The sequence below is a fragment of the Leiobunum rupestre genome, chromosome 1, assembly GCF_980474605.1.
Source record: "Leiobunum rupestre chromosome 1, qqLeiRupe1.1.hap1, whole genome shotgun sequence".
In the NCBI taxonomy this organism is placed as follows: domain Eukaryota; kingdom Metazoa; phylum Arthropoda; class Arachnida; order Opiliones; family Sclerosomatidae; genus Leiobunum; species Leiobunum rupestre.
In genome coordinates, this window is record NC_143384.1 from 98,046,082 (window position 1) to 98,058,402 (window position 12,321).

Sequence of the window (12,321 nt, forward strand, 5' to 3'; positions counted from 1 at the left end):
GGTCCTAACGCTCGCCTGTCTCTGTGTAGTATATTGAATTCTATTAAGAGAAGTAAAGTGGCACCACTATCCTGGCTTTGTGCACGAGTGACTCTAATCTATAAAGGGAAAGGCAAAAATGCTCTGGAGCTCGACTCCTACCACCCCATTGCTGTCACCTCAGTAATGTATAAGGTGTATGCAATGTTACTGAAGAATCGCCTTACTAACTTTCTGGAGGAAAATAATTTAATTTGTGAGCCCCAAGGAGGTTTTCGAAAGGACCGACGAATAGGCGATCATTTGTTTGTCATCATGCAATTAATTGAATTGACCATGAAAATGGCTCTACGCCTGGAAATTGCTTTCGTGGATCTGAGGAAAGCTTATGACAGCGTCGATAGGTCTAAACTGTGGGAATGTCTTTCCTCCAAGGCTATTCCTATTACCCTGAGATCAGAAATTGAGAGTCTGTACAAGGAATGTAACTACACATACTATCTGGAGGGGATTGCGACGACTGAATTATCGAGTAGGGTTGGTTTACGCCAAGGCTGCCCGTTATCTCCCACCCTGTTCACAGTATACCTTGATGACCTAGCCCAGTCACTACAAGTTTCTGGGTATGGAGCTAAACTTCCTGGGTATCCTCCAAAAAATAAGGACCTCTGTGTGTCTTGCCTTTTTTATGCGGACGACATTGTACTCTTCGCAAATCACCCTGACGACCTGCAGAAGCTACTTGACATTTGTTCGGCCTTTGCCAAGTGTAGGAACTTACTATTTAGCATGGATAAGTCAAATACAATGTCCTTTTCTACACAGCCTGTTGATGAGTGGTCGTACCTTCTCGACGGGAAGCCAATGGAGAAGGTGAACAAGTACAAATACCTGGGCATTACCATTGATAGTACTGGTCCTTTTTTGAGTACCATGGAAAAGATAGTGGCTGGAAAGGGAAACGCGATGCGGTGGGTAGTTCGTAACCTAGCCGAGCAGTCCTACAACAAATACTCGGTCAGCCGTACACTTTGGAAGAGTGTAGCCGTACCAACAATGACGTATGCAAACGAGGTCATTTGTTATTCAGCCATGACTAGGGAGAGGCTGGAGAGATGCCAGAGAGCGGTAGGCAGAACGGCTCTAAATGCAGGCCCATTTGCGGCTAATGCCGCTATAGATGGTGAGATGGGATGGAGTACAATGGCAACCAGAGAAGCTCGCAGCAAATTGAAATTTCTGGGACGCCTCAAATTTATGGATGCTAGAAGGATAGCTAAGAAAGTATACACATACATTCGAGACAATGGCTCTAAAACGGACTGGTCTCGAGCAATAGAAAGAGTGGACCGGCAATTATGTCTGAGCTCAAAGAGAGACAAGGCTACCTCTTATAAGGAATGGGTAACATGTGTGGAGAAAGAGGTACAGGAAGCCGCACTGATATCATGGAACTCCCAAGTACGTCAGAAAACAAGCCTCGGCTATTACAAAGCTAAAGAAAAACCGATGAAAGAGGCATGTTATACTGGGTCGTGGGGCAGCGGTTTACTCTTTCAAGCTCGAACGGGTGCCCTACTAACCAGGGAACGTCAAGTGGAATTATTGGGTTCCGAAGCCTTATCCCCGCTTTGTAAGCTATGTGGTCAAGTGAATGAGGATGTTTACCATGTTCTCCTAGAATGCCCAGAAACGGAAACTGACCAAGCGTGTAACAGCTGGCGGGCAGAGCATTTTGGGTGCCCCTTGGAAAATATTCTTGGTCTTGCAGGGGATGTTTGGGACTTCGAGGTGATCCAAAAGGTGTTAGAGACTTGGCAGAAGAAGAAAAATTAACTTATTTGACTACCCTAACTTCTCTGTTTCCCGGTCTACATAGTACTTCCCCCTAAAATTTATTACATAACGTTGTATATTACTTTTTCCTGTTTACGTTTTCCTGGTTAATTTTCCATTACCATTACCTTTTATTTTTATTACTAGTGTATTATTGTATAATTAATGCTGAGCTCCCATTGGAGCCGCCCTGTTACAAAAGGGTTTACTTTGTACGAGCGAATAAAAAACCTTTGAACCTTTGAACCTTTTAAAGAATTTAAAGTTTACCGCTGGCAGTATATGTTTTTGGCACCATCTCTTGGGAACCGGTGGCATTAATTTCAAAAAATTACTCGAATCCATGTGGTTGCTACGTTGTTCAAATCGTTTTTGAATTTTGCTTAATATTTCAATGATTTCGTGTTAAAATAGAATAATTTTTCACTTAAATATTCTTATAGTTATTAAACTTAATTCATACGTAAATTTTTTTATCAATATTACCCATGTCAAACCTCTGATGTGCTAACTAAACGGAATATTTCAACGATCTACCAAGGCTTAAGGTATTACAAATTATCAGGCCTTGGCCTTGAAAAGTGTCAAGTTTTCTCCCTTAGTAATCGAACTATCCCATCTATGAAAATTACAGATTATGAACTCCGGTTTATTGTCTGATAATAAAATTAGGTTTCATAATTCTTTCAGAATTTCGTGCATTTTACACCAAAGCAGATGTAAATGTGAAAATGGTAAGTTTTAGAATCATTTCAATTGTTTAATAAGCTGTATTATTGATAATTTATGTTTTTAGGCATCCGACGAAGAATTATTAAAGGCTCTAGAAGCCTTAATGTCGGAGTTCTTTGAAATAGGAACGTCAAATGAACGCAAAAGAGAAATTGGTTAGAACTATTTACTAGAACTTAATTAATTTTGTTTTTTTTCTGTGATCTTGATGGCAATAATTTTCAGAAAACCAAGTGAATAATTTTAGTCAACAACAAGGTGCATGGAAACACTGTTTATTCTTCCTATCGCACACTAACAATGAATTTGTGATGATGTACTGTTTGACAGTTCTAGAAGTAAGCTAACCCTTAAAGAAACAGATTTTATTTTACATCAATCCTTGTTTGTAATGCATGTTTTGATTTTGTTACACGCAGACTCTTATTAACAAGCAATGGATAAGCATGCTTGGTGAAGAAAAATCGGAAATTAGGACTGTATTATATAAATTTTTATTAACTCACCACCAGCAAGTGCCAAATTTTATACGGAATAAATTGGGAAAGTTAGTCGTTGATATTGGCCGTAATGATTGGCCTCATTTTTATCCAGATTTTTTTACAAATATATTACAGGTATTTGGAACTAAGCTTATCATCTTCAAAATTGTACTAATTTTTGTTATAATTTAGTTAATACAAAGTAGTGATACCGTATCTCTTGGTCTAATGCTGCTTCAAACTGCGTCCGAAGAGTTGGCGTTTCCCCGGGAAAATTTATCAAACTCCCGCAAAGAAGAACTTCAGAAACTACTCTCTGATCAAGTTCCTGCAGTTTTAAACATCATTGGAGGTTTGTTAGAAAACATACTTGACAAACACCGGCATTTGGTGACCGCTACGCCTCCTCCTTCTCCTACTCACGGAACTATTGGTTCTCCTCAACTATCGCTGTTTAGTACCTCTCCCCTTGACACTGGTGAGTTTCCTTTTTTTTCTTTAAAATGTAAAAACGTAAATGATAAGATTTAAATGTGTTCTTTCAAAAGGTGATTTTCTGCATAGCATGTTCAAATCATCGAATAAAAGCCCTTTCGAAGCTTTACCACCTCTCGATCAAGAATCGCACCAACTTTGCGTACAAGCTTTGAATACATTGGCCCAATTATTTAGTTGGATTTCACTGTCCACGAGTTTAACTCCGGCTCTCTTAACAACGGTGTTTCATTTGGCCAGTTTTGGATGTGATCCAGTAGCAACTCATCACGAAGTAAATATCTTTCAATAGACCATTTAACTCAGACTGGTAAACGGCTTATGCTATTTTGGTTGCTAACTTGAATAGTGCATTTCAATGTGTAATCCAAAAATAGTATCTCTGAAAGGGATCCGTTGGTATTTCATGAGTATTGTTAATTTTTCTTTCAGGTAACAAATAAATCTCAACTTGGGATATTAGCCATGGGCTGTATCAACGAAATCATGTCAAAAAATTGCGTTCCAGCTGAGTTTGAAGATTTCATGCTTCAAATGTTTCAGTACACATTCCATCTTCTGCAGAGGGTGACGAAGGATCTTCCATCCTCGTCTTGTGGCGCATCTGCTAGCTCAAACTGTACCAATTCACTGGCGTCTCTAGATGAAAAGTATTTTTTATTCTTTTCCAGTTTTTGTTCTACTATTTTTATAAGAATAATTGACCTAACTTGTATTGTTTTATAGCTATATAGAAAAGTTTACGGACTTTCTTCGGTTATTTGTAAATGGTCATCTACCGAGATTTGAAAATAATACTCAGTTTCCCATCTTGGAGTTCCTAGAGTTATTATTTCATTACACATTTCATCAAGTAATAAAATTTAATGGCATTTCACTTTAATGTAGATTGTAATTATTAAATCGTTTTTCAGCCTACGCAGCATGGTTTTTACTCGTGCTTAGAAATTTGGGGTACGTTCCTAGAATATCTATCAAGTCAATCCAAGAATAGAAATAACATTGTTGAAAGGTAAATTTATCAGTATTTTGTACTTCCAATTTTTTAATCATATTTTCTTTAATTATGTAGGTATAAGCATGCTTTACACCTACTCGTTACGGAGATTTTAACCAAAATGCAGTTTAAGTTTAATCAAACTAGTCTAGAAGAACTTGATGATGAGAGTTTAGATGATGATGTAAGTTCAGTTGTTATTAATTTTAGATAAAGGAACCAAACCTCATCCATCTAAAAAATTTTTCTTACAGTCAGAAACTGAATGGCAAAGGTTCTTACGTCATTCCTTAGAAACTATTGCGAAAGTTGCGGAATTAATGCCATTAGAAACATTTGGAATTTTGGTAAAATTTAATTTATTTTAGTTAGGCCTTAAGACGGCGGCACACGTGAGACGCGAAGCAAGCAATGCGACATGAAATTAGAAAAAATCCTAGTTTCGCACACTCTTAACTTGCTCGTGCACGAGCTTGGTTTTTGAAACAACACATGCGTGCACGCTCAAAATTCGCTTGCGAGCTTTATGTGTGCAGCCGCCTTAATCTGAAAAGCTCAAAAATTGTCGAGCCTCAAATTGAGTCCTAGGCTTAGTTTTTGGTACTCAAAACTATTATTATTAGAAAACTAAACCAAAACCATAAGTTACATAACATAGGGTGCCCTAGCTGTTTATTGTCAGTTGTTTTTCGGTTCATCAGTCCACTATTTTCTTGTTGTAATAACTTGTATGGCCAGTTATTAATTAAGACTTCACAAATATGGCCTAAAATGAACGTAAAACCTCGGGCAGTAAACATTCTTTATTTTTAAAAAATGTTTAACTTAATAAACCCAATTATTCAGAGCCTTCTTAAGCTAAATCTATTATTGAGTACTCGAAACCCCTCTTTATAGAGCTAAACCTAATTATTCGAGTATTTAAAACCCCTGTTTTAACTAAGAGTAATTATTTGAGTACCTGAAACCCCATTTTTAAGCTAAACCTGATTATTCGAGTACTTGAAACCACTTTTTAAGCTAAGCCTAAAAGTTCGAAAGCTTGGCTTGATACTTGAAAAAGTGAAAATTTTCATACTCGAAGCTCGGCTCAAAACCTAGAAATCAAGGCTCTCACATGCCTAATTTTAGTCATTGTAGAAGTGCATATTCGATGATTTCATATAACAATGTTACTCTTGTAGTTTTCTGTTTTCCAATCCAATTTGGAAATTTATTTGGGGTTGGAGAACTTTGTCAGCAACAATGAGAACAAATTGGAACATCGTCATTTAAGAGTGACGGCTGAGAACGAGTGCAGAAGACTTCATTGCTCCTTAAGAGACCTTTCTTCCATATTACAAGGAATCGGGAGGCTTGCCAATTTATTTATAGGCGAAGAATTCTTTAAAAATTTCACCACAATACATGATACGCTAAAAAGGCTATGCCATGTTGCTTCGTATAGCAACAAAATGAAACTTTACGAAGTTGAAACTGCTGCCAATTCCGTTCTCAAAGCAGATTTTATTGAAGTGTAAGTTAACTTGACTGTATTTTCTTGTATTAAACTAAATTACAATTTTATAAAAATTTTTAGTCATGCCCAAACATTAGCTACAATCAAAGCCTTCTGCCATTGGTTATTCCAGTATTATTGCGAAACGCTACAAAATAATCACCAGAAAGAGGAATTTTCGACATCCATTACGTCCTTAGTTGAAGCTACAGTTCCTAATCTCGCCAATCAAACTCCAGAGAAAATACGCCACAGTGCAGCCCATTTGTTCCTTTCCTTAACGGCCACCGTCCGACCTTCCTTTTTATTTAATTTGGAACCTGTACATCAGTTGTTTGAATCTTCAACGAGGGGAGATCTTCATAGTATGCCTTTAGAGGTAAATACATGGGAGGTTTTTTTTCTTAATTTTGCTGTTACATATGCTTTGTTTATTACTAGGCTCAGCTTCTAGCATATAGGTCTCTTGAAAATATACTTCTTCTTCCATGGCCTAATGTCTCTGATTCAGATCAAGAATGGGCAAAACGTTCCGACCATTACAAAATATTTATTCTTTCGCTCTCAGCCCCTATGACAAGAGTGTGTTCCACAGCTGGTCTGCGGGACCATAAGGAGATACAAGATCAAGGTAAACCCTATGTATAGCCTTTGCCCCATGTTACTTAAGCCTTTGCTCATATTTTGTAAGCCTTTGCTCATATTTTGTAAGCCTTTGCTCATATTTTGTAAGCCTTTGCTCATATTTTGTAAGCCTTTGCTCATATTTTTTAAGCCTTTGCTCATATTTTTTAAGCCTTTTCTCATATTTTTTAAGCCTTTGCAAGTCTTTGCCTTAATATAATAACCTCTTTGCCCATTAGGATTTGCTTTTTTTTTTTCGTTTTAGCCAAACCAATAATGAAATGGACAATGTGTGTTTTAACGGACCTAATCATAAACTTGCAAGAGGCAACTGTCCGGACAAAACAGATAGCTTATCAACCCATTCAAGAAGTTGTTTACTACATAGTTACTCTGTTTCCTATTTATCTTAGTCAACCCGGTAAACATACAATTTTAAACACCCTTTCAAAAAATTTTAACCACTGCTGTTCCCTTTTAGACATTGGGGAGGTAATAATGGAATTTTTCCTGGCACTTTTCGATGTTTTTCGGGGCCAAATGGGAGTTCAGTTTGCTGAGCAAACTGTACAGAATTTTTTAAACCTTTTTACACGGTACGATAATTAATTGTAATGATTTATTTTTTATTGTTACCAGTTTAATATTTTAATTTTACAGGGATCAGCTTGTTCAGTGTATTTTACATGAAGGAAGCGCTGGTGCACGACTCGTAGAAAAGTAAATTTCTATTTAAAGTTATTTATAAGATAGAAGTTTAATGAATGTAATATTTTTGTAGATTTCTTAAGTTGCTACAACAAGTAGTTCAAGAACCATGCTCGGCTTTTAAGACATTTCTACCCAACACAATTACTTTTTGTATGAACCACATTTACCCCATAATAGCGGAGGTATGATAAAGTTCGATTAATTTCTATCTTGTATGCAAATGAGTAGCGATTCATTATATTTTATTTCTGTTTCAAAAATACAGCGTTCATCTCCCGAAGTTAAATTGCCACTTTTTGAGCTTTTGTATCAATTAATGCTTCATAATTGGAAACATTTCTTCAAAAATCGAGTTCTTGATACGTTAGGGCAATCTGGTAATGAAATGGTCGAAAATGGGGAAGAATTAACCAAAATTATGCAGGTAATTACAGTTTTTCTTACCTTAGATTGATGTTAATATTTATAATTTGGGTATATGTAAAAGTAACGTGATTATGTAAATGTTGTGATTGTATTTGTAAATTGTTTCATTTAGGCTTATGGCCAGTCTTTCTTACAACCGGATATAAACGTTTATCGTCATAACTTAAAAGCATTAGAGAATCTCAACGATAAATGGAAACTTTATCACAAGGTGTGTTCCATTTCATTTTAAATGTTTACTTACAGAAACAACTTCATTTTGTTGTTTTTTTTTGAGTGCAGGGTTTGTTTAAAAGCTACATGTTGAATCAGTTCCTGAATGTTCTGTTACAAACTTTGGTGTGTCGGACACATGATTTACTTCAAGAAGAAATTAGCATCACTATCTACAACATGGCCTCTGTTGACTTTGAGAACTTTTACGGTGTTTTTCTGCCTCAGTTTCTGTGCGTGTGTGAAGGTTTGGATGATAATCAACGAACTATCTTAGTAAGAAACTTCAAATTGGAAATGGTAAGTCTTTAAAGTGTCATTTGGTCATTTAATTTATAATGCTTCCACAATTGGAAAAAATAATGCTTATGTCGCATTTTGACTCAATTATTAGGTATGTGTGAGCCTTGATTTTTTGGTTTCGAGCCGAGCTTCGAGTATGAAAAATTTCACTTTTCGAGTATTGAACTTTTGAGCTTTTAGGCTTACCTTAAAAAGTTGTTTTCAGTACTCGAATTATTAGGCTTAGCTTAAAAAGGGGGTTTCATGTACCCGAATAATTAGGCTTAGCTCTATAAACGGTGGTTTTGAGTACTCGATAGATTTAGCTTAAAAAGGCTCTGAATAATTAGGTTTATTAAGTTAAAATATTTTTCAAAACTGCCCGAGGTTTTACGTTTATTTTAAGCCATATTTGTGAAGTCTAAATTAATAATTGGCCATACAATTGATTACAACAAGAAATTAGTGGACTGATGAACCTCCAAACAACTGACAATAAACAGCTAGGGCACCCTATAGGCGAAAACTATTCGCTAGTTCTGGAGTAATTTTTAGGAAACAGCAAGGTAGTTTGGGGTAAAAGGTGTACTTTTTCGTCCCAAAGCGAGGGAATAGTTTTGGCCTACTGTTATGTAACTTATGGTTTTGGTTTTGTTTTCTACATTTAAAATCAGTGACCAATCAGAAACAACTAGGACTTGTATCACCCAATAAGACATCTTAAGGCGGGACCAAAGGGTACTTTCTTAGTAGTTTTTCCCGCCATTTTTAAAAGATCGCAAGTAGTGCGTTGATAATAATAATAGTTTTGAATACTCAAAAGTTAAGCCTAGGCCTCGTTTGGAGGCTCGAACCCTTTTTAAGCTTTTCAACCAAGACTTTTCGAGCTTTGAGCCGAGTACTCGCACTTCCTAATAATTATCATTTTTGTAAATCACCTGACCAACAAAGAGGCTCAGAAGTAAAATACCTACCCTGCTAGTCAGTAACTAAAGTATAGTTTATCTATGTAGATAAATTTTAAATGCTCTTTAATATAACCTCGCAGGCAATCTTTTAACTTTTCGACGTTGATCATGGTAGTCTGATTCAAATTGAATGATTTAAAAAATAATAATTTGCAAATACTTTTATACGCAAAAAAATTATAAAGGAATTATGATGGCTACTTGCGTATAAAGAAATAAATATAAGTTAAAACCACTTAAGTTACACAATAAAAGACCTATTAATTGAAAATAATTAAAAATCATAATCTCCAGTGCTCGAAATGGACTTATTCACGAACCGGAACGTGTTTCAAAGCTTCCGATTATTCTGAAAAACGGGAGCTGTGCATTAAAAAATAATCTTTACGAACCAGAACGATATGAGGAAAAACTTTTTCGAAATGGAATGGTGTTCTGCTCCATTTTGAGCTCTGAAAATCCTATAAAATAAAAACCACTTTTTAAAATATTATAGACTTATGGTTTTAATTAACGCACAAAACAAAGCCTATTCTGTGAGCTAAATTTTCTTTGAAACTCTTAATTCAGTTCTATCTTAAACAAATAAACTACTGGACCCGAATCTGGACTGGAAATATTTCCTAACAAATATTAGGCCTAAACATGTGTGCAATATAATAAGTGAATGGCGTTAGTTCGGCATCTAAAGTTTTTACGCATGTGCTTTGTATTCGGATAGAAAACTTTAGCAATTATCTCGGTAGAAGCACTGGCTGGCAATTCCATTTCAAGAATGGGGTTTTGCGTGTGATTCAGTCCAGTAGTTTATTTGTCCAAGGTTAAATTGTCTACTTTTGAAAAATATAATAATTTTTACACTTTTGAAACTTTTCTTTACCCTTTGTTTTTGTTTTTTTTTGCTCCCAGGATTTGCCGTCATTTACGCAAAGCATCCGTAGACTGGTAAACGATTTGCGGTATTACCAAGTGTGCAACAATAGCTTACCAGCTGGATCCGTAAGACTATAGCCCAGATTGTGGTGTTTTACGAAAAAAGTTGATGGAATAATTAGTGCTATGCGTGGTTGGTAAAATTTGGATACAAAATTGTTCATAAATGAAACACAGTGGCGATTTTCAATAAAACAAGGAAATGAGCGGTTTAACGATAGCTATTTAAAATTGATATAAGAAGTGCCTATTATCGCGAGACTACGTTAAAGTGCCAATTTGAACTGATTTTTGGTGACTTAAGTGGAAACATTGAAAAATTCTTCGGCGCATGTTAAGAGCCTAAGTGTTGCTATAATTAAATAAAAATTTATACCATAAATTAAAGTTTATATACGCCGGTTAATTCTTTTTGAATTTGGAGGACCACAGTTTAAATTTATAAATACAATTAATTTATCAAAATTGTTATTGATATTTAGCAGCTATTGTATTCTCAAAATCTTCCATATAAGAAAGTGATATTACATGATTGGTTTAAACTTTTAGCTTGATTCTTAATAGTTTTAAAGCAATACAAATGAAAGAGTTTGTTGATAGATAGCAGTGAGAAGTATGGATATTTTTTGATCATATTTATAATTTTTTTTAAGTATTTTCAATGTCTTGATGTTTTTTCGATCCTATAAGAAATTATCGCTTGCTGCAATTGTTAAAACAAATACCCTTCTAAATGCATGTGCTCTAACATTTACAGTAATTTCAACGGAAATTACCCTATATTTTCCTTCATTTTAAAAAATCACTCTTAAAATGCATCATTTTTAGATGGTAACCTTGTAGAAGTAACCAAAAAGAATCATAACTTTGCTTCAGTTTTGGTTACTTCTTACTATTATCAATCAATAAACCTCTGGCCCACCACAGACCACCGACCCTAAGAGGGACATGTATTGCTGGTAGTAATTTCCTTTTTTATATGTTAATATGATGCGCCCTTTTGAAGCGCGCGCCATCTCACGGCAAGTAGAGGCAGTTTTAAACGTACAAAGACAAGCACGCACGACAATAAAAAATATATTGTAGAAGTTGGCTCGTGCACTACCAGTTTTATTTTAATTTCGTAAAATAAATGATTTTCACGCGCTATTTTTGTTTTCTGTAAAAAAAGCCATAACTTTCGAGACACTTTTTTTCGAGGTTGATGCAAGTCCTTCTTGGGGTAGGTGGTCTGTGGGTCCACCAAGGTTCTTTTCCCTTGAAACGACATAGAAAGTGGTACTTAGTGTTGTCCAATATTTAGAAGTTCTCGACCACAACCCCTAATTTAAGCAACCATTTAACGGTATTTTTCTGCGACTTAAGATGTTTTGCTGTAAATTAAAATTTGTAAGAAGTACAAGTTAAATTGCCCTATAAAATTAAGTTTAAAGACAAATGTATTTTTTTTAATTTAAAGTAATTGATAAGTTTTTTTCTCTGTAATGTAAATAGTTGGGTCTTCCGCTATATTCTTTAATTTATATATAGCGATATATAAAGACTTAGTAAATATATAAAATAATTCGCTATTGTACATATTATATATATAAAAAAAAGATTGTAGAAAATTTGTTTGATAATTTTTCATCAAAGTCGAAACTTGGTTTCAGCGAGCTTAATTTTTATTGAAAAAATATAACTTCCCGAGATTTTTCTTGTTAAAACAAATTTTTCACCACCCCTAAGTTGTGTAAAAAACTTTTGTACTTAAATTTTTTTTAAACTTCAATTATATAATTATTAATTATGATTTTTAAAGCTATATTCAGTTCTTTTTACAGATACTTTATACAATACTGAATAAGCATACTTTTTGCTGTAATATATTTAATCTTATCTAGCCTAATAATTGCACCTAGCTTAATTGTTTGTAATTATCCTAGTTATCTCGGCGCGTCTAGCATAATCTTGGCGCGTCTAGCTGAATCGCGCCGCGTCTAGCATAATCTCGACGCGTCTAGCTCATCTCGGCGCGTCTAGCTCATCTCTTCGCGTCTAGCTCATCTCTTCGCGTCTAGCTCATCTCTTCGCGTCTAGCTCATCGCGCCGCGTCTAGCTCATCTCTTCGCGTCTAGCTCATCGCGCCGCGTCTAGCTTAATCAC

At 35.3% G+C, this 12,321-nt stretch overlaps 1 protein-coding gene across 1 annotated transcript; it reads left to right on the top strand.

Annotated features, from left to right (window-relative positions):
• The first annotated feature begins 2,187 nt into the window (after positions 1 to 2,187).
• On the top strand, positions 2,188 to 11,441 carry LOC149969093 (exportin-6-like). The gene is made up of 23 exons (XM_090170324.1): positions 2,188 to 2,363; positions 2,506 to 2,549; positions 2,612 to 2,702; positions 2,773 to 2,885; positions 2,967 to 3,164; positions 3,222 to 3,507; positions 3,578 to 3,798; positions 3,957 to 4,174; positions 4,251 to 4,377; positions 4,439 to 4,536; positions 4,597 to 4,705; positions 4,776 to 4,868; positions 5,706 to 6,037; positions 6,101 to 6,398; positions 6,461 to 6,650; positions 6,909 to 7,064; positions 7,125 to 7,239; positions 7,304 to 7,363; positions 7,425 to 7,536; positions 7,620 to 7,778; positions 7,893 to 7,991; positions 8,063 to 8,293; positions 10,153 to 11,441. The coding sequence occupies exons 2-23, from the start codon at positions 2,547 to 2,549 to the stop codon at positions 10,252 to 10,254; spliced, it is 3,411 nt and encodes a 1,136-aa protein (XP_090026450.1). The 5' UTR covers positions 2,188 to 2,363; positions 2,506 to 2,546; the 3' UTR covers positions 10,255 to 11,441.
• The last annotated feature ends 880 nt before the right edge of the window (positions 11,442 to 12,321 follow it).